The 23,989-nt window shown below is 43.6% G+C and overlaps 2 protein-coding genes across 3 annotated transcripts in view; both read left to right on the forward strand.

Annotated features, from left to right (window-relative positions):
- Positions 1–69: 69 nt before the first annotated feature.
- Positions 70–23,989, forward strand: part of LOC135391519 (phosphoribosyl pyrophosphate synthase-associated protein 2-like) — a 40,949-nt gene continuing 17,029 nt past the window's right edge. Inside the window, exons 1-5 of one of the 2 annotated variants that reach the window (XM_064621792.1) lie at positions 70–179; positions 254–344; positions 6,700–6,752; positions 17,535–17,558; positions 20,631–20,697. In XM_064621792.1, coding sequence (XP_064477862.1) covers positions 262–344; positions 6,700–6,752; positions 17,535–17,558; positions 20,631–20,697 — 227 coding nt within the window. In that variant the 5' untranslated portion in view covers positions 70–179; positions 254–261. The remainder of the gene's footprint in view (positions 180–253; positions 345–6,699; positions 6,753–17,534; positions 17,559–20,630; positions 20,698–23,989) is intronic. The other variant, XM_064621793.1, reaches the window with a different exon arrangement.
- Positions 11,893–13,129, forward strand: LOC135393157 (uncharacterized; the record flags this gene model as incomplete). Its single annotated transcript, XM_064623676.1, has 1 exon — positions 11,893–13,129. A coding segment is annotated over one exon (1,143 nt), but the record flags the coding sequence as incomplete, so codon positions are not given.

A 23,989-nucleotide genomic window follows, 5' to 3' on the forward strand; every position in this document is an offset into this window, starting at 1 on the left:
ATGAATAAGCTTATAATAATTTTCTATGTTGTACAGAGTATCTTTCCAGTGCGCCTGCCGCGTGACTGTGTCACTGTGTGTAATGAGGCGCGCAAGTCGCAATCGCACATGTGCGTCTTCATTTGCTGTTTCGGTTGTGGTCGATGGGTTGGCTTCTGTTGCTCAAGCGCCATAGATCGGTATATTGCGTGATAATTTGCACAATATCTCTAGTTAATAATCTGTCGTCACATTTCATTTTGTTCCTGCTCAGAAACAACCATGACGACGAAAATGGACCACGCTTCTGAAATCGTCATTCTGGCTGGGAACTCTCACTTGGACTTGGCACAGAAAATAGCAGAGTGAGTATGGTGGCAGTCTGTACGGGTGTTAGTAGTGACATTCGAAATTACGCGATAACATGCAACTAGTGCACGAGAGACAAAGACATTAAGTGGAATATAGCAGCCTGCTGTGGCGCACAAACGATCGGCCGACGACCGGACGGTTCAAAGTTCGACAGATAAGATAGTGACTGGCTGGACGGCGACCTTGGTTCAAGAAGTGGTGGTGCACGATGTAGCGCAATGACAGAGACCTTGTGGAGGGACTTCTTTACTCCGTCGTGACAAGACTAGAGGGGACGCTTTGCTTTCCATCTCTGCAAGAATATTCTCGTTCCAGCGTCTGAATTACGCAACATTATGATCGGTGTCGGATATGCATAACAATTGTGAACCGAACATTGAACGGTACTATTTACTGGTGCACATCAGAGACACCTTTTGTCTTTGTTTCGTAGAAATCAGGGGATCTACGAGGCAACGTTTTTTGTCTTGGATGTAACATTATCTCGGCTGTCTACTTGGCAGTGGCAAGCATCACAGAAAGGAAAAGTCACGTTTAAAAAAAAAAAAAAAAACGTTGAAATTGGCATTGTTCAGGATTGTCCAGCTATTACTGTTCGCTCAGCATAATCGAGCTCCACAGTTCACGTTGTAGTTCTGCACTGAGAACACACTTGTCACTTGTCCCCCAGGGATTGCTCACCTTAAAGAGAGTTTGCTAAGGTCCGGTTTCACGAACACTGATTAACTTTAAACCAAGATCAAGCTTTCCTTAACCTTGAAGTCAAGCATCAATTCTTCTTGTATAACGTTTGTTAGTGACGTAAGGTGAATTCCGATAACACTAGCTGACGTACCAGCTCCCATGGTATAGTGGTTAGGGTGATCGCTTTCCACACCGAGACTGGGAGGTGACACAGGTTCGAATCCTGTCACCGGCTGTGCTGTCTCAGGTTTTCTGAAGACTTTCCAGACGAGTGTCGGCCCAGGATGCATATTAACCCCCCCAGTCCCGCACTCCTTCCTGCTGCCCTCTCTCCATCTGTCCACGTCTGTACGCCGCTCGTAGCCACAGTTGCTTTGCGGCGCTAACATGGAAAGAAATAAAGACTAGCTAACGTTTTAGAAGGAGGGTTGAGTAGTATTTTTAAGTTAAGAGGGCATATCAGCTCTCTGTCCCAATCTATTTCCTACGGAACAGTTTTTATGCTTTTTCCCCGTAACCGCCGCACAGATTTTGACGCGGGTGGTTTCATCATAAAGAGGAAGACGAGATGAAGAGAATGATGTTAATAGATTTTTCATACATGTCATATGTATTTTACGGCGACATCACAAATGTGAAAAAAATACACAATTTTTCTCCTGCCTCTTTGAACAGGTTTTTATTAAACTTCTATAGCCATCTAAAAAAAAACTTTGTATTTACTTTCTCTCAAAATATTTCAGGAATCGATAGACACCAAATTTATATGTCTACCACTTCTAGTTTTTATAAAAAAAGCATGAAATGTGAGTACGTGTAAACAGCAACCGAAACACGTCATTCTGTGTTGCCATCTGGTGACGCGAAAGCAAAACCGTGTGGACCGTATCCTTCCACCGATTAAGCTTGCGCGTGTGCACCATACTGCCCTGGTTCCTCTCTCCTCTTTACTTTCATGGACCGCTGACTTAGGGCATGGCCTTGGAGACCAGAACAAAAGCTTACTTAGCTACTCGTATCGTCTGAGACAGCATTGTGGTGTCAGAGTTCTGTTTAGAGCTCTTCGAGCTGTCTCATAAGGCTAACGAGAATCTCTCGTATTTCCGGTTAGTGCAAGCTGGGCTTTACATTCATTCTTTACAGTAACTTTCAACAGGACTGTGCTGTAATGCTCGTAATGCTGAAAAAATGCTAGAAATTCTACCGTCGCCTCCCATAATAATAATTCGACGTTTCCTTTCTTTTCGCTAAGAGTGCACGCCTCAGTCAGTTCCAAACTTCTGAAGTTTTCGGGAGGATCTCGATATTTGCGGTTGCAAAATCCACGATCCAAAAGAAAAAAAAAAGGTCCCTGGTTGTGTGGACGGACAAAATGGTCCCGCAAGCACCTACGCTGCCAAAAATACAGGGGCGTAGTTGCAGATAGCCGATGGAGCACATAACAGCCGACCAAGTGTTACCATTCGCTCTCCTGATTTGAAATTCCATTGAAAGGGTAATATAAAGTCGGTATATCTCGCTACACTAGTTCGCCAGTGATATCGTTCTCTAGATGCTAGTATTTTTCTACAGTTGACGTTGGCCAGACACGAGTTTTGCAGTTGTCCCCTGCATCTTTTCTGTGTCGATGTTTATGTTCTATGAAAGCTGTACACTCATTTATTCACTGTTTCATGGCCCGTATAACTTCCCTTCTGCTGAAGGTACGGTTCATGGACTTCGAAAGTGTGAGAGAACAACTGCAAGTTCGGTGTCTGACCTGCAATGAGAAAATACCATACTGGAGATGTCATTTATTCATTTGACTGCTTTATTTGTCAAGAATGTTTATTATTTGACATCAGTGATTACTTGAAAAAGGGTTGGGTATTAGGGATGAAAGACAAGACGTTTACGAGCAAGCGGATTACACAGGGATAAATGTTCCTTGGGATAATGGCATTTACAACTGCAGCTTTCTTCGTTCTTCTCTTTCTTTCTTTTATTGATTTTTAATTTTTATTTTTTCATCAACGCTCCAGGTGAATCAATAAGAAAAATCAATCAAACGACCGCTGCACCATTATTTCTGCCCACGCAATGAGGTACCATCCTCCCCGGACAAAATGTCCCTAGCTGACTGCGGAATGAAAGTTAAATTTTGAGTTCTTGTTACACTGCCGTTGCTAGCTTCCGTGACGATACATGTCTGTTTTCATGCTGTCCCGTGGCGATTGTGCGTCCTGGGCCGACATCTCTCTCAAGGGAATTTTTCGCAAAGTCGTACTTTGCTACTCCGGCAATGAGGGTTCGCAGGTTATAATAGGCCGTAGAGACTCACAAATTTACACATAATTATGAGCACACGCACACAGCGACAAGTTTTTTCACGTAATGTCATAGATAGCAGAACTGCAGGTAGTAATCAGCATGCCAGATCTAGCGCTGCAATCTGTTAGTTTACATGCGTGTATTACAATGTTGAAAGCAATGTTGGAAGCACATATATTCCACCACCACATTCTTTCTCTCTCTATGTGTGTGTCGAAGTTAATTTCCTTACTCACGATGAACAACAAGTAAGAAACTACACCCAGTTACTCTGGGAAGAAAAGGTCACCGGGGAAAAGGCCCCTGAAGTAAACGCCGCACGAAACCTAGCGATCGTCATGAATATCAAACGCGTGCATTATGCAAGATGTTCGGAATCTAGCCTCAGTATCTCCGTTGTATGAAGCACAGTAATGTGATGTATCACTTGTGAGAAATCATAATAAGCATTTTCCAGTGCCTGATACGCCGATTATGTACGTCGATTATGTCTTTCGATTCTGTGCGAACTCAGTCCACTAACAAAGAAAAAGGGCGGGAATGTTAGCCTCTGAATAAGGGACAAACACACAAAGCCCTGGACTGATAACCCAGAAAATGTGGGTTCGAGTCCTACAGCTGGCTAACGTTTTCAGTGACTCCCTTCTCTCAAAGGTTAGCCTGCGCTACGGCGTCTTGCTATTCCCGGCTAAACAAAAATAAAAAAAGAAAAGAAGAAACAAATCAGAATAAGAAAACAAAAAACGTAACAAACACAAAAGGAAAATAAACACGAAATTGATCACGGTTCACCCAGAAGGCCACAGACTCGCAGGAACTGAACAAGTGCCTTTATCACTTCACTACGTTGTGTAGAGTCTAGCAACGTAGCTGTTGTTTCAACGCTGTTTCAACGCAATGTTGAAACAGTGAGCAAGCGGATTACACACAGATAAATGTTCCTTAGGATAACAGCATTTAGAACTGCAGCTTTCTTTGTTCTTCTCTCTTTCTTTTATTGATCGATTTATTTTTATTTTTATCTTTACTAGTTTCTTCCTTTTTTTCATCAACGCTCCATGAGAACCAATAAGAAAAGTCGATCAAGCGACCGCTGCACAATTATTTCCGTCCACGCAATAAGCCCAACTGTCTTTTCCGGAACCCAAATTCACGTCCGCGAAACAAGGAAAGCCAACGACAATGCTCGATTGCTTCGTACGATGATATGCTGTGGTTAAAAGTCCTACATCACTATTTACCACACAAACTCAACAAATTTCGATGTCTGTCCAAGTCATTTTAGCAAACGAAATCCACATTTTTGTAGGCTTAGGCTTAGCGAGGCGGACGCGAGGGAACAGCACGTTAGTTGGTTGATTATTAGGTTAGTAAAAGTTCGGTGTTTGATTTTCATGTTCAGGTTAGTCTAAGTGGGCTTTGGCAGTTTTGGCGCACAAATAGACAGATAACATTTATATATAGTAGTTTATTTTTCAGCGGGGACGTCGATCACTTTATTTTGAGATACGCCCAATTTTTCGATACCGGTTCCCTGGATTTTCCATCTTTCGACACTCCTTGCCGGTTGCGCATTGGATGACCCAAAACCTGTACTCGTCTGTCTTTGAACCGCGCACAAAGGGATGTCTTCTGACGAAGATAAGGAAAAGCTCGGGGTCACTGGGGATTCTCCGCTGAACTGGTGACTCTACGCTGAACGAAAGGTGTGGTGTAATGTGAAGTACCCTGTGAAAACCAAGGACTGTCTAAAAATATAGTACTGAAGTTTCCGGGTAATAATCAGCACATTATGAGATGGAATTTGTGCTCCGAGACCTCCTCGCGCGTCAAGTTCCTTTTATTTTATCTTGTTCCTTTATACATAAAGACGGAGTTCAAGGTCTTTTAGGAGCTTCCTTCTTCTCCTTTTTTCTTTTTTTGAATAGCTATTGCTATGCAATGCATTTATTTAGGCAGATTGAGTGTAAGTATTGAGCCTATCAAAAGGCCGGAAATCATAACACCGAACTATCAGAAGGCCGAAAGCCAAAAGACGGAAAAATCAGAAGGCCGAAAATAAGAAGGCTGAAAATGGAAAGGCCAAAGAGACACAGGCTGAGCACTCCAGTGAATGACCACTGAGTGGGATGGTGTAGATTCCAAAAAAGTTTTGTGGCTATTGTATTAGAAATCAAATAACTGGAATGCATAGCATTTTGTGCTCGCAAATAGACTAGCCAGCGAAGATGAAAAACGATAATCTACAACCCGTTTACTACGAAAGTGTGCTGTGGGTAAAGTGCGGATAATTGTGCACTAAAAGCTTTGATAGCATATGAAGTTACCTTTCCTTGGCCATTTCCTGATTTCTTAATTGGCAATCGCCTTGTGCTCAGACTCATTGCTGGCAACATTCGTTTATAATACCATCTGTTTGTGTACTGCCCATATTGCCATCCGTACTATCCGATCACACTTGTACGTCGGCATACTGTAAGTATGCACTAGTAAAACAATACGAAGAGCAACTAAAAATTCCATAATCAGTCAGCACAGACGGCAGTGACTCGTGGAAACAATAATTGTAGCATAAATATATAACAACAAAATAAAAATAACAAAGTACTCATATAGCAATAGGAGACAAGCAAAAAGACGTGAATGTCTCGAATCGAACTGCGGACCTTTCGTGTCAAATCCGACACTTTATCTCTCGACAAACAGCACAGAGGGTGCGGGCCGCCTTAAACTCACGACGTCAACCATGCACAATCGGGATTATTTCGGAGTCTGAAGCGAACGGCGTGATATGGACGGCGACCGTGGCGCCATCTAGAATCGGGAAAATCGTGAATCGGAGTTGCTCCCCGACTGGTATGGCCTCTTAAGGGACGCTTTATCGCGGATCAACTGTTAACGGGCGTTGGTGAAACTGGCCCTAAAGTTGCTTTCCCTCCTCGCTCACTGTTGCAGTTAGCACACTGTGCCACTTTACCAATCCCCACACCAACTACAGACACACTCTTGCCACAAATTTTAGCATCGTGTGTTTCTAATGTAGATTTCCTCTCTTGATTTACCACTTTGGTGGCTAACTCGATGAGCCTCTGCTAGGTGAGAACAAACAAAGAAACCTGAGTGCCCAATGTCAAATGCGAGGGTCTTGCAAATGGGGTTGCAGAAACCGCAACTGGGCACTGATGTAAATCATGCTGCGCAGTGCATTAGAGGTATAGCCATTTGAAGATCCACATTCGTTTCCTCGCCCAACATCAAACATGTCCAGAGTTTGCAGGGTCAGAAGAGATTTTTATTGATATACAATGTGGGCAACAGTACATTAATGCTGCCTGATTTTTATTACTTTTCCAGTCGCCTAGGTATTCGTGTTGGAAACTGCACGGTGCTGCATGCAGCCAACAGGGGTAAGTGTCATCGTGTGAGTCAGATTCCTGTTAGGAGTGCGTAAATTCAAACACACAGAAGGTTCAAATAGAAAAAATAAAAAAACTCTCTTTCTGTGAGCAGAAAGATTGCAAAGGGGAGAAGAATGACAACTGAGGAATATCTGTACAGTGAACAGAGGCTGTTCACAAGACGTGTGTACTAAAATTCTGATAAAGTTTAGTTTTCTTCTTTTTCCCTGCAGTGACTATTGCTTGCTGCATTTCCATACCTCACTCTATTACATGTAGTGCAGCTATTGTGAACAGGTGCACACTATGTGTAAACCACAACTTCATCAGTTAAGGAAGATCGCGACACATTCATGAATAAAGTGTGATTTTCATTGGCAAACTTACTTGCAGAGGTGAATTAGTGGAAGCTTCCGGTTACATCGGAGCACCTGACCCAATAAGAAATGTGACATAGTACATACTGCTGTGTTAGACCTTGTGTCAAGGTTATATTACACTGTTACTGGGTGTTCACAGGAGAGACATTGCCACAGAATATTTGTGTGGAAGAAAAAGAAAACTGCTCACTGGGCGGAAGTTCTGCTACTCTGCACGTAGCAGACGATATCATCGGCCTTGTCGTCTGCCACGGAATATTGATGTTCCGTAGCAGACGACAAGGCTGTTAGAAGGTCACGAAAAGACTGGCAGTTTTTCGCATCTTCCGCTGAAATATTCTGGGGAATGTCGCTCGTGTGAACACACGGTTACTGAACCATTTTGCTCTGCATTGGCCTGCTGAGCAATGCAGTGAGTTGATCCTGCACTGCATGACAAAGGATCTGTAAAAAATTCCCACGTATCTTCAAGCAGCGGGTACTTATTTCTGCTGAATGCATGGGAAGTTACTTACATGTACTGTATAGCAATCGGTACACTGCGGCTTGTATTTCATATCTTTTTCTTTTGAGCGCATTTCTTGTTCATGCAGTGAAATACGGTAAGTTGCTTCAAGTCGCTTGGAATCTGCAGTATGCAGATTAGCTGCCTCCGTATTTTCCCAGATGAAAAATTGAAAAGGTCAGAGCAGTACCTACAGTACAGGTCAGAACAGTCTGTCTCCTGTAATTTTACGCATCTGATACTAAGCTTCTACAAATGTTTTGCAAAGACGTTGAAAAGCATGCATGGCTTGCTATTAGTCTGAAGGACATGTAGCAAAGCCCATGTTATGCACACTTACTTTACACTTTTATAATTTGCAGCTAGGAATAATCTGTTCTTAAATTGGATGGTTCTCGATTTAAGTGTTTAGCCTGGGTGCCTCGTTGCTACTGACATCATTAAGGAAACAGCGTGTACAAGACCCGGACGAAGAACCAGAGCTTGGGTAGTTGGTGGGGTGACATCATTAAAGGGCATGTCACACTGCAAAACAAAACAGCGGCAAGACTCAGAACGCTGCTGCTGCCTGCATTCCGTGTTTTGTCGACGTCGGTGTAACACTGGCAAGACGCCGCCACCAACATTTCAGCGAGACACATGTTGTTGCGGTGTGAAAGACTTCAGCGACAAAAACATAAACAAAACACGTCGTGTGTATTTTTCGTGTTTTCACTGTTTTCGTGTTTCACAGACGTGTTTTCACTGCTTTGGCTGCCAAATTTCGGGTGGCTGACATCTTTCGCGATTCTCGCAATCCAGAGGTGCGACACAGACATCGACATCGAAGCACATTCCTTGCAGTTGTGACGTCCTTTGTCACCGGGATGTTTGAGCACATAGAGTGTTTAAACTGTGACTAAAAACGAAACAGTGACTTGCGACAATACACGCTTGGAACACACTGTCGGCTAACATGGTCATTTTGTGTTTTTTGGTTGAGCAGTGTAACATAGCAACGATCACGACAAAAACACTTGTTTTTGTTTGCTGTTTTGTCTGTGGCGTGGCAGTGTGACAGGGCCTTGAGAGGGCATACCAGCTCTCCGTCCCAATGTATTTCCTATGGAACAGTTTTTATGCTTTCTCTTGGTAACCGCCGCGCAGATTTTGACGCGGGTGCTTTCATCATAAAGAGGAAGACGAGATGAAGTTATTTACGCTACAGGATTTCTCATATATGTCGTATGTATTTTACGGCGACGTCACGAATACGAAAAAAATACACAATTTTTCTCCTCCCTCTTTGAACAGGTTTTATTAAACTTCTATAGCCATTTCGAAAAAAACTTTCCATTTACTTTCTCTGGAATTATTTCAGGAATCGATAGACATCAAATTTATATGTCTACCACTTTCCGTTTTTACAAAAAAGCATGAAAAGTGAGCATGGATAAATACCGTCTCAAAGCCCCGTAAACCGCGTCATCCTGTGTCGCCCTCTAGCCGTAGCACAGGAAAAACCACGCGGAACATTTTGACCGTATCCATCCGCCGACCATGCTGCGCGCACGCGCACTGAAGTGCTCCCTCTCTCCTCTTTCTTTCATGGAGAGCGGACTTAGAGCATGGCCTTGGAGACCAGAACAAAAGCTTACTTAGCTGCTCGTAAAGGGAATATCGTCAGCCAGCATTGTCGGTGGGGGGACATTGGGTAGACGAGCCAGCGTTCTCGCGGCCCGTGTAAGAGGCCACCGAGACCAATAAACCTCTTCTTTTTTCGGTGCGCTTATAGAGAAGTGAGATGAGTTTATTAGCTTGACATGAAACGTCAATTTGCTCGATTTTGCCGTTTCGTGTTTGTGCTTACTCACTCAACTGTCTCATAAGGCTAACGAGAATCTCTGGTATTTACGGTTAGTGGAAGGCCGACTTCACAAACATTCCAGTAACATTCAACAGGACTGCCCTGTAATGTTCGTAATGTTGAAACAGCCAGCAAGCGGATTACACACAGATAAATGTTTCTTAGGATAACGGTACTTAGAACTGCAGCTTTATTTGTTGTTTCTCTTTCTTTCTTTTATTGATCGATTTATATTTATTTTTATTATTTTCTTTTTTTTTTCATGAACGCTCCACGTGAACCAATAAGAAAAATCGATCAAGCGGCTGCTGCACAATTATTTCCGCCTACGCAATGAGCAACAGTCTTTTCCGGAACCCAAATTCACATTCGCGTAGCAAGGAAAACCAACGACAGCGACGGGGGAGGGGGATATATTTATTAGACGAAAAGGAAAAAAAAAACGGGCTAAAGGTCAGCCAAACGGGACGTCAGCTTGCTATTCCAAAAACACATAAATAAATAAATAAATAAATAAATAAAATTAAGAAATAGGAGGGTGTTTTCACGTCAGATGAGCCAGGGTGGTCTGGACCACATCTCCGATTTTTCTGAGAACACGACACACTATGCCCCAACACCTATTTAGTGCATTCATACCAAGATTAGTTCAAAATATTTGATATTTCGTTTCCTCAAAAGCGCAAAGGCTAAGAAGGTATGCCGTGCACTTTCCAAGTTTAGCATTTTTTGGCAACTTTAGGCCCCCGTATCGCAGAGACTTGTCGTGGTAAGAGAGTGAAAATTAGTAGGATAGAAGACACCCATCTTCTCCCTCTCTATGTGAATTTTAATCGCTGCAGATCTAGCAGGTAACTCTACATAAATTTGCAAACTTTGAGAAAATTGAGTTTTTCTCTTAAGTTGGACATTTAATTTCTCTGAACACGTTTGGAGTTTATGGATGTGTTAAGTATCATTTTGTTCAGGGGAACACGCTCATTCTGCTCATATGTCTTTCCCTTCGCATAACAAAAGGGTCTCTGCACCTGGGACGCTCCTAACGGAGCCACTCAGCGAAAGTTCATAAGTTTGAGGCACCTCGTTCTCAAAAACACCCACTTCGATTTCGTTGAAATTGTTCACCATGCTAGGCCAATGTGTCAACATCCATATCTGACGATCAAAATTTGCCATAAAGCAGCCGGAGGTGAAGCGCGGCCATTCCCGTGTACCCTATCCAAGCACTGCGTGTGGGCCTGTGCGTTGTGGCGCAGTCGAGAGACCGTACTGTTCTCCCTCTCATTTATTGCTCGAACATGCGTCGGTATTGCTTGTGAGCGGATTAAGATAAACAAAAGGTCTGAAAGCAAGGCCGCGAAGATGATCTCTCTTTCTTTCTTGAAAGCAATCGGCGGAACTTTGACCGCTGGCGTTCGATTACGCTTACTTTCGAATCCATGGTGTCTTTGGTGTCTTCTCCTGAGGAGTTCGCTCAGACCCATGCCGCACGCTATGAAACGGGCGTACAGTACAGATCGGATATTTTGTGCCGACTATGAAGGAAAGCACAAGAAGAAGATGCTGCTTGAGAAAAGAAGGAGAAGAAAGGTCTCGGACTTGGACGTCGCAGCACTCAAGTTGGTCCTAACAGTTGGGCAAGCATCACAGGTGAGCGACGAGGACTACATCTGTCAGAATTGTTTTCGGCGCTTCCAGTAAAAGATTACTGCAGTAAATGAGGAAATCAGTGATTCTCTATCAGATCGGACGTTTGTTTCGCCAGATGATATTCTCGCTGACGTAAACCGTAGCTTACCTGTAGCGAATATCGACGTAACTCCTCTAAAATCCTCTGGTGCAATAAAGAAACAGTTGCGCGTGTCGTACACCCGAAGGAAGAGCAGTGAAATTCAGCACGAGTTGTCTCGCAAGCTAAATGCTGTTTACGGTACCGAAACGTCAGAAGATGACGCCTCTTGCGAAATTTGTAAGGAATGGGTAAACAACTTTCATGGCGCATTGTTGGCCTGCACTACCCATCAAGAGCGTTGTCGCCTCTGCACTCTGATCCCAGACAAACTGTCAATGAACGACATCAGAAGACTGATTCCAGAGGCTACAAAATATATGGTTGTCAAGGCTCGCAAGCTGAAAAGTAGGAGCGGTGTGTGGGCAGAGCCCGACAGGTATGAAGGAAAGAAGCTCAAAGAAGAAGATGTGGCCACAGCAGTGAAGTACTATACAGATGATGACATGCAATGCACACTGCAGAGCCCTAATCGAAAAGACGTCGTGACTGCGCTAATTGACGATGAGAAAGTCGAGGTGACGAAGAGATACATGACGTGCTCGATACGTGAGACATATCACCTCTTCAAGGAGCACCACCCAGACCAGAAGATGGGCATTACAAAGTTTTACTGACTACGTCCAAAATGGGTAAAAGCAAACCCTCAGCAAGAGGTGTGCGTTTGTGTGTACTGCGCTAATTTCCAGTTGTGCGTCTCTGCTATCCGAAACAGTACTCGACGATCCTTCAGCGGGGACTTACTTAAGTCTTACTACCTCTGTAGTGACGCTTCGGAGGCCTGTCGCCTGAAGAATTGTAATAACTGCCCAGGCGAGAACGGAATTTCACTGCAAACACTAAACATCGAAGACGACGAGGAAATTAAAGTGGCAACCTGGGAGGGTGGAACACTGGTGAAGAAGGAAGTGGAGGCGTTTGTTTTCCTCACAGAGGTGAGGAAGTGGACGTCTGCACATGTTACTCACGAGCACATAAGGGCTATTCAGAGCAGCGTCATTCATGAATATAAGTCGTGTCCAGCACCCAGAACGTACATAGTTCATTTTGACTTCGCTGAAAATTGGACGGTTGTGTTACCAGATGAAGTGCAGTCGTACCATTGGAGCAAGAAGCAGATATCAATCTTCACGTGTGTTGTTACCACACAACTTGAAAGACTGTGTTTTGCTGCAGTAAGTGAGGACCTCTCTCATGACTCCGCGCATGCACTGTTTGCAACGCAAGCTATCGAGGAGTGGCTTGACGAAAATAGAACTATTGCCACGAACGTGGTGTACATGTCAGATGGTGCAGCGAGCCATTTTAAGAACCGTTTCAGAACCGAGAGATTGTATGAGCTTTCAAAGACTGGGTTTGTCGAAGCAAGATGGATTTTCACAGCCACCGGACATGGGAAAAGCGCATGTGATGGAGTAGGGGGAGTTCTGAAGCACCATGCTACACTTCACAACATGAGATCTCCACCACAAGAAGCCATCATGACGCCCCAGGATATCATCCATCGGCTCTCAACGAAGCTGAAAGGAGTACACCTGTTGCTTCTTCCTGCAGAGCATGTTTCATCGTTTCGTGCAGCTAAGAAACAGGAATGGGAGGGCTTAAAAGGTGTTCCTGGGATACAGATGTCTCATATGTGGATATGTAATGCAACCAACGGGACTCGCCAGGTGTACATGGCGAGGACTGCGAAGAGCGACCCTAAAAGGGTGTTTTCGGAAACTGCAGCGTTCAGCAATAAAGATGAACGCGTGTGCTTGCACGCTTCATAATCTTTTTTCTCACTGTCACTTTATTAGTGGAATGTAGCCGCGCCAACGAAGCCAACAGCGGTTCCGATGCCGCTTTCGGAAGTAAGCGTAATCGAACACCAGCGGTCAAAGTTCCGCCGATTGCTTTCAAGAAAGAAAGAGAGATCCTCTTCGGGGCCTTGCTTTCAGACCTTTTGTTTATCTTAATCCGCTCACAAACAATACCGACGTATGTTTGAGCAATGCATGAGAGGGAGAACAGTACGATCTCTCGACTGCGCCACAGCGCGCAGGCCCACACGCAGTGCTTGGATAGGGTACGCGGGAATGGCCGCGCTTCACCTCCAGCTGATTTATGGCAAATTTTGATTGTCAGATATTGATGTTGATACATTGGCCTAGCATGGTGAGCAATTTCAACGATATCGAAGTGGGTGTTTTTGAGAACGAGGCGCCTCAAACTTATTAATTTTCGCTGAGTGGCTCCGTTAGGAACGTCCCAGGTGCAGAGACCCTTTTGTTTAGCGAAGGACAAGACATATGAGAAGAATGAGCGTGTTACCCTGAACAAAATGATATCTAACACATCCATAAATTCCAAATGTGTTCAGAGAAATTAATTGTCAAACTTAAGAGAAAAATTCAATTTTCTCGAAGTTTGCAAATTTATGTAAAGTTTCCTGCGAGATCTGCAGCGATTAAAATTCACATAGAGAGGGAGAAGGTGGGTGTCTTTTATCCTAATAATTTTCATTCTCTTACCACGACAAGTCTCTGCCATACGGGGGCCCAAAGTTGCCAAAATATGCTAAACTTGGAAAGTGCACGGCATACCTTCTTAGCTTTTGCGCTTTCGAGGAAACGAAATATCAAATATTTTGAACTAATTTTGGTATGAATGCACTAAATAGGTGTTGGGGTATAGTGTGTCATCTTCTCAGAAAAATCGGAGATGTGGTCCAGACCACCCTGGCTCATCTGACGTGAAAACACCCAGGAGATAAATGAAACGGACGCGACGGAACAGCACGTTAGTTAGTTGATTATTAGGTTAGTAAAAGTTCGGTGTTTGCATTTTCATGTTCAGGTTAGTCTAAGTGGGCTTTGGCAGTTTCCGCGCAGAAACAGCCAGATAACATTTATTTACAGTAGTTTATTTTGCAACGGGGACATCGATCACGATATTTTGGGTTCCGGCCAATTTTTCGAGACCGGTTCCCTGGATTTTCCATCTTTCGACAATCCTTGCTAGTTGCACGTTGGATGACCCAAAACCTGTACCCGTCTGTCTTTGCACGGCGCACAAAGGGAGGCCTTCTAAGGAAGATGAGGAAAAGCTCCCGGTCACTGGGGATTCTCCGCTGAACTAGTGTCTACGCTGAACGAAAGGTCTGGTGTAAATGTGTAATGTGAAGTACCCTGTGAAAACCAAGGAGTGTCTAAAAATATAGTACTGAAGTTTCCGGGTAATAATCAGAGCGTTATGAGACGGAAATCGTGCTTCGAGACCTCGTCGCGCGTCAAGTTCTTTTCATTTTATCTTGTACATTTATACATGAAGATGGAGTTCAAGGAGTTATTCCGAAATCCTAAGCTGTTTGGAGCAGGCGTTTGATCGAAGACCGCTTGGTCGCAAGTTGTTCGGTCGAAAGCCGGTTGATCGACGCCGTCTGTTCGAAAGACGTTTTTTCGAAGGGAGTTCGAAGCTCGCAGCGTGTCCTTAGCACCTCTTTTTCTGTAAGTTTTGATTCCAACATACGGAACATGAGGCAATCAGTGTATTCTCCTTTTTTGTTTGTTTCTTGCTTTTTTTTTTTTCAGCTAAACAGGGGAGACCACTGGTCATTTGCAGAAAGGTTTTATTGGTCATTCACGAACAGCATAGCCTTCTGACTTTTTACTCTCTCCCACCCGAAAGGAAATAAAACTGTATAAAATTGAATTGAATTGAATAGAACAATGCGGAAGTATCCCGCGTAGCTGTAGGACACATACCGAAGAAAATGTCTTCAAGTTGGGAGCAGCCAATAGTCTGTGCTTCTTCTGGGCACCCTTTTCATTGCTGGGATCCGAAATGGGATAGTGATATGTGCACGAAAGGCACTCGAAGTATAAATGCTAAGAAGGAAATTTCGCCATAGTATAAAATACAGATATTGTATTAACAGCCATATAAAACTTTAGATCAGTCTTGTTTATAGTATGCATCTGCTCCAAACGAAGCAATAAAAAACTCAATCAAACGACCGCTGCCGTTTCGATCAAACGGTGTTCGATCACATGACTTTCGACCAAATGTCCCGCGTTCGATCAAACGGCTTTCGTTCTTGCGTAGACGATTTCTCCGGGGGCATTTTTCTCTGGGGACGGTTCTTCCTGGGGACATTTTTTCCGGGGATGGAAATCTGGCATCTCGGGCGAGCTTTGATTATATGAAAAGTGCTACGGCAACTTTATCATAGCATGTAGTACCTTTATATGTTCATGTACTGTCAAACTGTATGCCGCTGACTGCTTCAGGCCCAGTGCCACAAGCTTTTCCGCTTAGACGGGCTATTTGTTTGACGGGATATTTGTTTTATTATATTATTATATTATTACATTTGTAGTTTGCTTTCTTGAGTAAAATTATTATTATTATTATTTATTATTATTATGTAAGCGAGTGCAGAAAAAACCGTTTCGAGCAGATTTTCCAGACTGGCATTGTAAGCGCTGTGTGTAGGCAGTGTTGATAGCCTAATTTACAGCCGTTGGTAGATCCAATTGAGACCCTCCGAGATACCGGCATCCGTACTATCCGATCACACTTGTACGTCGGCATACAGTAAGTATGCACTAGTAAAACAATACGAAGAGCAACTAAAAATTCCATAATCAGTCAGTGCAGGCGTTAGTGACTTGTGAAAACAATAATTGTAGCATGAATATATAACAACAAAAAAATAAAAATAAAGTACTCATGTAGCAATAGGAGACAAGCAAAAAGACGTGAATGTCTCGAATCGAACTGCGGACCTTTCGTGGCAAAGTCCGACACTTTACCACTCGACAAACAGCGCAGAGGGCGCGGGCTGCCTTAAACTCGCGAGGTCAACCACGCACAATGGGGATTATTTCGTGAGTCGGAGTTGCTCCCCGACTGGTATGGCCTCTTAAAGATGTATACACAGCTCTGTGTATACATCTGATTCTTCGGCCGTGTCCTGTTCGCAATGATGTCACCCCACCAACTACCCCAGCTTGGTGCAATTGCTGCTACTGAGTGCAAAGTATCGCGAGAGGCACAATTAAAAGAATTATAAAGATGTCCTTTCAAACCACCTTTGCTGACAATGTGCTGCTGAAAATAACAGCACACTCTTGCTTGACTACATGGTGATAATACGCGTAGCATATTTACCTGGTGAGCTGAAGTGAACAGCAGCAAGTCACAATATTCTTTTGCATGCTATGGGAGGAGTGCAGCGTGTCAAGAAAGTACCGTAGTGTGCTGGGCGAGTTGACAAGGCATAGCAAGAAGACTTAGCACGACAGTGAAACAGAACACAAGAGTACATAGGACAAGCACTAACTTGCTACTGATCATTTATTACAAAAACCTTGACATAACACACTGAGCCATGTCCCACAATCAACAATGAGCCTTTCTTCCTTCACATTCATTTTCCTTCCTTGCAGTCTTGACCTGGTTTTTGTCTGCTTGGTTGATTGTGGGACATGGCTCAGTGTGTTTGGCCAAGGTTTTTGTAATAAATGTTCAGTTGCAAGTTAGTAGTTGCCCTATGTACTTCTTCCCTTTTTGTTCTGTTTCATTGTTGTGCTACGTATTGTGTCATGTGCCCAAGAAAGCAATGAAATTGATTTCAAAGGTGAGTGGTTATGCTCCTGCGCAGGTTGCCTGGTATTTTTGCACACAGATTTTTACTAGTTGCATATTCATTTGTGGGAACTTTGCTTACTACAGGCAACACACTTTTTTTAGGAGTGAGGGAACTCACAACATGCAACTGCGCAACCTAACTATGTGCCATCACTACCCCTCCGACATGCAGATATGTCTGTATCTGTTATTCACATAGATGTTTAGCCATTCCTTAATTTATCAGATGCTGCAAGTTTAAGCTACGTAACATTGTGCATAGCGTGTGCTGTTGCACTAGCTTTTGGTACACAGAAAAAATCTTAATGTACTAATTCTTCAGACTTCAGCTCCCACACTCATCTGGCGATGGACTTCTGATACCCCTGCTTGAAATCCTTCAGACTATTCTTGTGGCATGCAACTCCCATGTATTCAGCAAATAGCAGGCATTGTGACATTCTTCTATGCCTTGGGTGATGGAAACTAAAGTGCTTTAATCAGATGTTCCTGACATTTTCACTGCTTCATCAGGATCTGATCTTCTCCCCTGCCATGAAGCACTTTGTAATTAAATCTGGCATTCTTTGTTCTAACTGTTACTGTTGTGTCAGTCTGACTAGAAATTGGACCTTGAGGGTTGTGTTCTGTTTTTCAGTTGGTGATTACACAAACTGCGTGGGTAAGTCAGTGGACATTGCAAATAGCTGTTCTTACTTCTGCTTGCCTCCGTTTGTGACTCTGTTGCTGGGTGCTTTGGGCTTTGGTTTCACTGTCGTTTAGTGGTCAGCACTGCCTAAATGGTCTTTGGCAAACTTCTTCACTCTAAGCATCACATGTGTGAAAATTCAGTTGAACAGCATTTTTTGCTATTCAGTTTGTCGTCTTCCATGTCCTTACTTGACTGGTGCCCACATTAAAAAGTATGACTTAGTCTTGGTTGTTATGAGCACGCTGCCAATCACTTGTGGAATCATTGGTGGTGTGGACAGAGGTTGGTGATGGTCATATTAAAAGTCTCACAGTATAAAGCAGCTTCTCTCACTTTTTCGTTGCTGGCACAAATTACGGTAGTTACATTGTACCACTCCAGGTTCACTGTGCCAGTTCTTATACAACACAGCAGATTTTGATCAAATTTGTGAATCAAATTTCCGTACGTGGTAGTTCTATGTTGTTTCCTGTGCAGTGAATGTTGCCACACTGTAGTCAATTGCAGCACCTCCAATTCCTTTGTGCTAAAAGAGTGTGGTTGGTTGTCTTGTTCTAGTTGTACGTTGTTGAGCTTCACAGAATGTTTGTTTACTGTGGTTGCCCATTATGCTAATGTTTGATTTTCATGTACGGTGCATGTGTGGTTCATCCATGACACCTCATTAATTTTTAAGTCAGAAAAAAAAGAGAGAGAGAATTGGGACGTATGCAAGTGGTTCCTTATGAATAGGGTCTGAAGGTTCTAGGGTTTCATTGATTGCTCCTTGAATTTTCCCCTGCATTGCACATCAAGTGATTTGAGTAAAACCTGATTTCTTTCCAAAGCATCCTCTATCACGCTACTGTGTGAAGCAGTGCTTATGAGGAGGGACACCAGAAAATAGGAAAAATGAATGGAGGAGTGAAGGGCACAGGCAAGACCTTGACAGAGCGAGAGAAGGAAAATCAAATTATGTCATTCTGCGTGCACATGCATAGATGAAACTTCCGCATCTGTCTCATACAAGTTTTGCTTTCATTGTGTGCTTTCTGTATGGGTCTTCAAAAGAAAAGCACAGAAGATTGGACATGTGAACTCCCCAACATAAAATCAACAAAGAAGGCAAAAAAACTGTGCAGCCCCAGCTTTTGAACAACGTTTTTCTTACTTTGGCATAAAATTGAAGGCAAAAGTTGTACATGCTGTTGATGTCTCACATGTGAAAAGTTTCAAGCACAGTGCTTTCATCTGTGTAGTGTTAGGAAGGTATGGAATGTTGTGGAAAGATGTCCCTGCACTTACTGGTGACTCTGCCGTATACGCAAGGAATGATATAAGACGAGCTGTTATTAAATGTGGTACTCTTTTCAAGGACGTCAATCAGCTGTATCAGTCACACTGCTCTTTCCAACAATCGGCCACTAAACAACATGAACTCCCAGTGTTGTGCCAGTGCAGTGGTGCAATTTCTACGGGACACTTTCTGTTGTCACTGAATTACAAGAAAAGGAGTGCTAAGGTGGCAGACATGAAGGCCTCACTTCGCAAGAAGAAACCCATTGTGTTTACTAAAGCTATACATAGCCAAGAAGTACTTACGGTCTGTTACCGTGCAAGAAAAATTGGAAAGTGGGAAGATACTTTCATCTGAGTAGTATGGTCTAATTAACTTAGCTGTCTGCATGGAAGAGATCAGTTCGACAGCAATACCTCCAGCAGGTAGGATGGCATATACGCAAGCTAGCTGGTGGACAAACTTTATCAAGCCTGAGTCTGGGCAAGACAAACAACCACACATGCGAGACTCCAGCTGGTAGCACCCAGAAGTCCATCATGTCTATGCCTCCCAAACATATGTGGTGCTAAAAACTCTGGCACAGCTTCGTCTTGCTTCAGTTCAAAAATGATAAGCAACGTGCAAGAGGAACTTCGAAGGGAAAGATGGGTACCAAATAAGCTAAATAAGTAAAGTATATATCATTTCGAGTTTCTTCTTCTTTTTTTTTTTTTTTTCTGGTCATCATGTTAGACCTCACGTGCACCCTTTCATCCCTAACCGGCACATGAAACACGTACTCAAGATTTCAAGGCCTATGCTGACACGCTTTTTCTTGGGACAAGACTTGATGACACAGAAGAGCAGTTTCAGATGTACATAAAGGAAGACATGCCAGGAAATTCTGCCATTAGTCAATTCAGCTATAGGGCAAAAAAACCTCATTTATCCAAACCGTAGGATATCAACATCCTTAGTTTGTATGCAATATAGCAGCTATGATGTCGAAAGGTCCTTCAGCATGCTATAGTATGCACAAAGGTGCAAGAGGAGATCAAGGATAAACAGTGTCTCTCATAAAATTAGTGCAGTGATGTTTGTAAACAAACATTGTGATATATAGCCAACTACCTCAACTCAGTAATGTGATTGTGAACAAACACACTGAACTGCTGTCTGCAGGCTTGGATGACCATAGGCTTTCAAGTACAGGGTACAAGAGTATTTTTAGACACATCTCGAAAAATACACACTCTCTACTAGCCTCATTGTTCTTAGATAACCTTGGAGCATGTAACCATGGGACTGTATGTAATGGAGCAAAGAGACTTGACAAAACACATCTTTGTTTGTAGCTAAAAACTTCAGAGCCAGTCTGCAACAAAGTGATTCGTACCTACTTCGCTGAAAAGAGTGCCAACAACAGATTTTTTTCTCAGAATCCTCCCTCCACCACATTGATTTGTAGATAAAGTACTAGTATTCTTAATGTTTTAGAGTTCCACAGGGAACTTGATCGTACGCAAGCTGATAGCATAATTTTGTAGCCAACGAAAAAATAATCCCGGTCATGGCTTCCAAGCAACATCTTGACAAAACTAACAGGCTGTAAAGCTGAAGTTCTATCAAGGGTGTAAAATGTTGACTGTACATTGTATATTTCTATGATTGTGAAACAGAAAACTTTACCTGATTAATTAATTACCTATTAATGCTACTGTGTTTCCTCTGGTGATGTGCTGGGTTGGTCGTGCATCTCAACACTGAAGATTTCTTGTTTCCAGAAACTCTTGTAGACATTGGGGAGTCAGTCCGGAGTCGAGATGTTTACATCATACAGACAGGAACCAAGTGAGCTTTCCCCCTTTGCTAGTAAAAAAGCAATTCTGTTTATTTGTGCTCCTGGATCCTTTCTTTTCCTAGCACACATCTTTTGTGGGGTGATGTGTCCATTTCTACTAATTACTGACCTGCATGTAATTTAAGCATGCATACTGCTGGGATGGATGCTATATTTCGACAACAGAATAATGCAAGCAAGCAGGTGTAATGTAGATTGAAGTTTCATATCCTTCAGTCACAGATATGCCTACAAGAATCTTCTATCTATGCCACGCCATCTTGCTTGCAAAAATTGCTGGTTCTGAGTTTGTTGTGTGTGATATTGTCTAGTGCTTATCTCAGATGCAAGGATGTGAACTTTTGCTGCTATATTTGTTACAATGTAAGGAACAGTTGCACATGAAACGAGCATGTTGCAAGCTGATTGGCTAAGAACATTTTTGGCATCTGTAGTGTGCTTCATGCACCAATGTCACTTACTTTCTATTGTTACATGCCCTGTCCTCAGTACACCATAAAGAAGCTTTTGTGTTATAATAGCTCCTGCCATATCATGCTGCATATAACATGCACCATGGAGGTGAAAATACGAGAGCTAACAGTGAACAGGAATTGAAAACACTGCTGGTGTCCACCGTACCCAAACTTTGTGCGTCAACCATGAATACATTTGCGATAGCTTTATAGGGCCTACCAACATGGACAGGCATATGTAGGTCCATCTGTAACAGTTGTGGAGAGTGAAAAAGAGTGCAAGAAACAGGATGCAATTCCACTGAAATGAGCGCAGGTGCGAAAAGATGAGGATCGTGAAATGCTGAAATAAACCCTTTATAAACGCTGAGAACGGCGTTAACGCTGCAAAATCATTTGAAACTGCGTCCACAGTTTTTTGCAGAGTAAAAGTGGCCAAAAATTGCCAAATCAGTGTTGTAGCTGCCAGCTCTTGTGCAGTACGGCATTTGCCTTTAGACAAAACAGTGCTAATGAAGGAAGCTGGTCCAAACTATGTGTTACTGTTAAGCATGATACACTCATGAACGATAATTGCACACCCATATGATGACATACACTTAGATATTTTCCTAGAGGTAGAGGGGGAAACTTTTAGGCCACATGGCCGCGCTTTACGCTGGGCCGACTTTGACGGGGCCTGGAGCCACCAAATTTTTTTGTTACGAATCTGATTTTTTTTGTCGTTAGAGACATGGCCGTTGTCTATCACAGTGATCATAAGGAAGCAGCGGTCACGCACAGTTCGTTCTCCAGAAAATCCCAAACTTGGCAGGAACGTTCAAAAATGCCAAATGTTGTTACGCTATTACTTCAGAATGGTACGCCCCACTACATTGCGGTTAACTGCAATCGAAAGCCCGTTAAAAGGCCTATCGACTGGTGTACAGCTCGTTACTGTCAACTGTACAGTTATGCTGCTGCAGTGCTGAGAGTAAAGCATTGTAGGCAAATTTTCGCGCTGTTTGACCCCAAATATCTCAAAAATGCCATCTTCGTTTTCCACATTTTTTTGCATAGAGGTTGCCCTATCCTTCCACTTTGCCTCAAAGAAAATACATTTGTACATATTTTGCTCTGAGACGCGTGGCGATTTTTTTTTGCGAAGCCTCCTCCGCTGCCTTCCAGTGGCGCAGTTGCTCCCCGTGCATGCACTGTCGCTGTTTTTTCTTTTCCTTGTTTGTTTCTTTAACGGCTTGACCGCTAAAGCCCCTTGTGTAGTGAGCTGGGCATTGCATTATCCTCCCGAGTACAGTGTCTCATGCATGCTCTGTGAAGCGACAGGTGGCATTGTGCACCTTCGATCGTGCTCAAAAGCACTTCCATCCAGACCCACGCCGAAGTATTCCTCGTTTCACATTGCGGCACATGCGACAAACAGATTTTCTCTCGCCAATTGATAATGGCTTCGAGAAAGCAAAGAAAACGCTGTGTAACCTTCACCGGGTTGCGAATTCACACGCCGTTCAAGGTTCAGGGCAGCGTCTGCTGTCCACGTCGAAGCGTATGTTTCCCACGGCGGCCGTACCACAGAGGGATTTCGTCCAGTGCTAGTAAGCTTACTTGACTTCGAGAAAGTCGGAAGGAAGCTGCAGAACCTTACGCTTTGCCCCGACCTCCCAAATAGCGACCCCTATACATCCCATTGTGTATTCTGGAAACCACTGTTTTTGGAAGGTATGACGTTTTACAAGCAGCGGAGCGCTTGGTTTGAGCATACTCAGTGCTATTGTCCTCCCTGGTCCTATGAATACGGGGACTAGGCATGGGCTACACCAAGGTACAGTCAACGACGTGTTGTGTGTGCTGATTATGGATGAAAGCACAAAAAGAAAGCGTACTTAAACAAGACGTTTCGGTGTGTGCGTGACCTGGGTCTTCAAGACGACAAAGATGTTTTTTTTGCCATGTGCGACCATTGACGTGCTGGAAACGGACTACCTGTGCGGGAACTGTGTTGCAGATTTTCGGAGCTTAAGAGCAGCGCAGCCACATTGTGAAGCTGGATCTTCGTGCGGGAGCTCGGACTATCCAACATACAGACGAGACAAGGATTATGTTGAAATGGTGAACGAAAGTGTTGCTACTACCAGCATCGAGATCTCCCCTTTCGAGCCTTCTGGCCAGGTGAAGCACAAGGCCTCATATGTAAAACGAAAGTCCGACCAGGGTGAGAAGGAATTCTCGAAGAAAGCACGACGATTGGTGAGCCTCGCGTACGGAGAAGAGATTCCACAGTCGTTCCTGCCGGAGGACCAACTTCAACAGTGGGAATTAAACGCCAGGGCGGCCTTCTTAAAAGCAGAAAGCATTCAAGAAAAGTGTCTCCTGCTCACCCTCCTGCCATCATCTCATTCAACTGGTGACATACAGGAACTGATTCCCGAAGCGACTAAATACGCAATACTCAAGGCAAAGAAGCTTCAAGCTGAGGGTGGAATTTGGTCACGACCTGATCCGTATGTGCCAAGAAACGAAATTAGTGCCCAAGATGTGGCCGACGCCTTGGAATATTACACTAAAGATGAGCTTGATTGCAGCGTGCAGAGCCCAAGACCTCACGATGTGGTCACAGTGAACGACAGAGGGGAAAAAACTGCCAAGCTATACATGACGCGCACAATACGGGAGGCCTACCGACAGTACAAGACAGCGCATCCGGCGAGCAAGTTGGGACTTGCAAAGTTTTATTCCTTGCGGCCCAAGTGGGTAGTTCTAAGCCCATACCGGGAGGAATGTGTGTGCTCGTACTGTGCGAACTTTTCCCTGTGTGTGAACGCCATAAACA

This window comes from Ornithodoros turicata, chromosome 4, assembly GCF_037126465.1.
Source record: "Ornithodoros turicata isolate Travis chromosome 4, ASM3712646v1, whole genome shotgun sequence".
NCBI lineage: Eukaryota > Metazoa > Arthropoda > Arachnida > Ixodida > Argasidae > Ornithodoros > Ornithodoros turicata.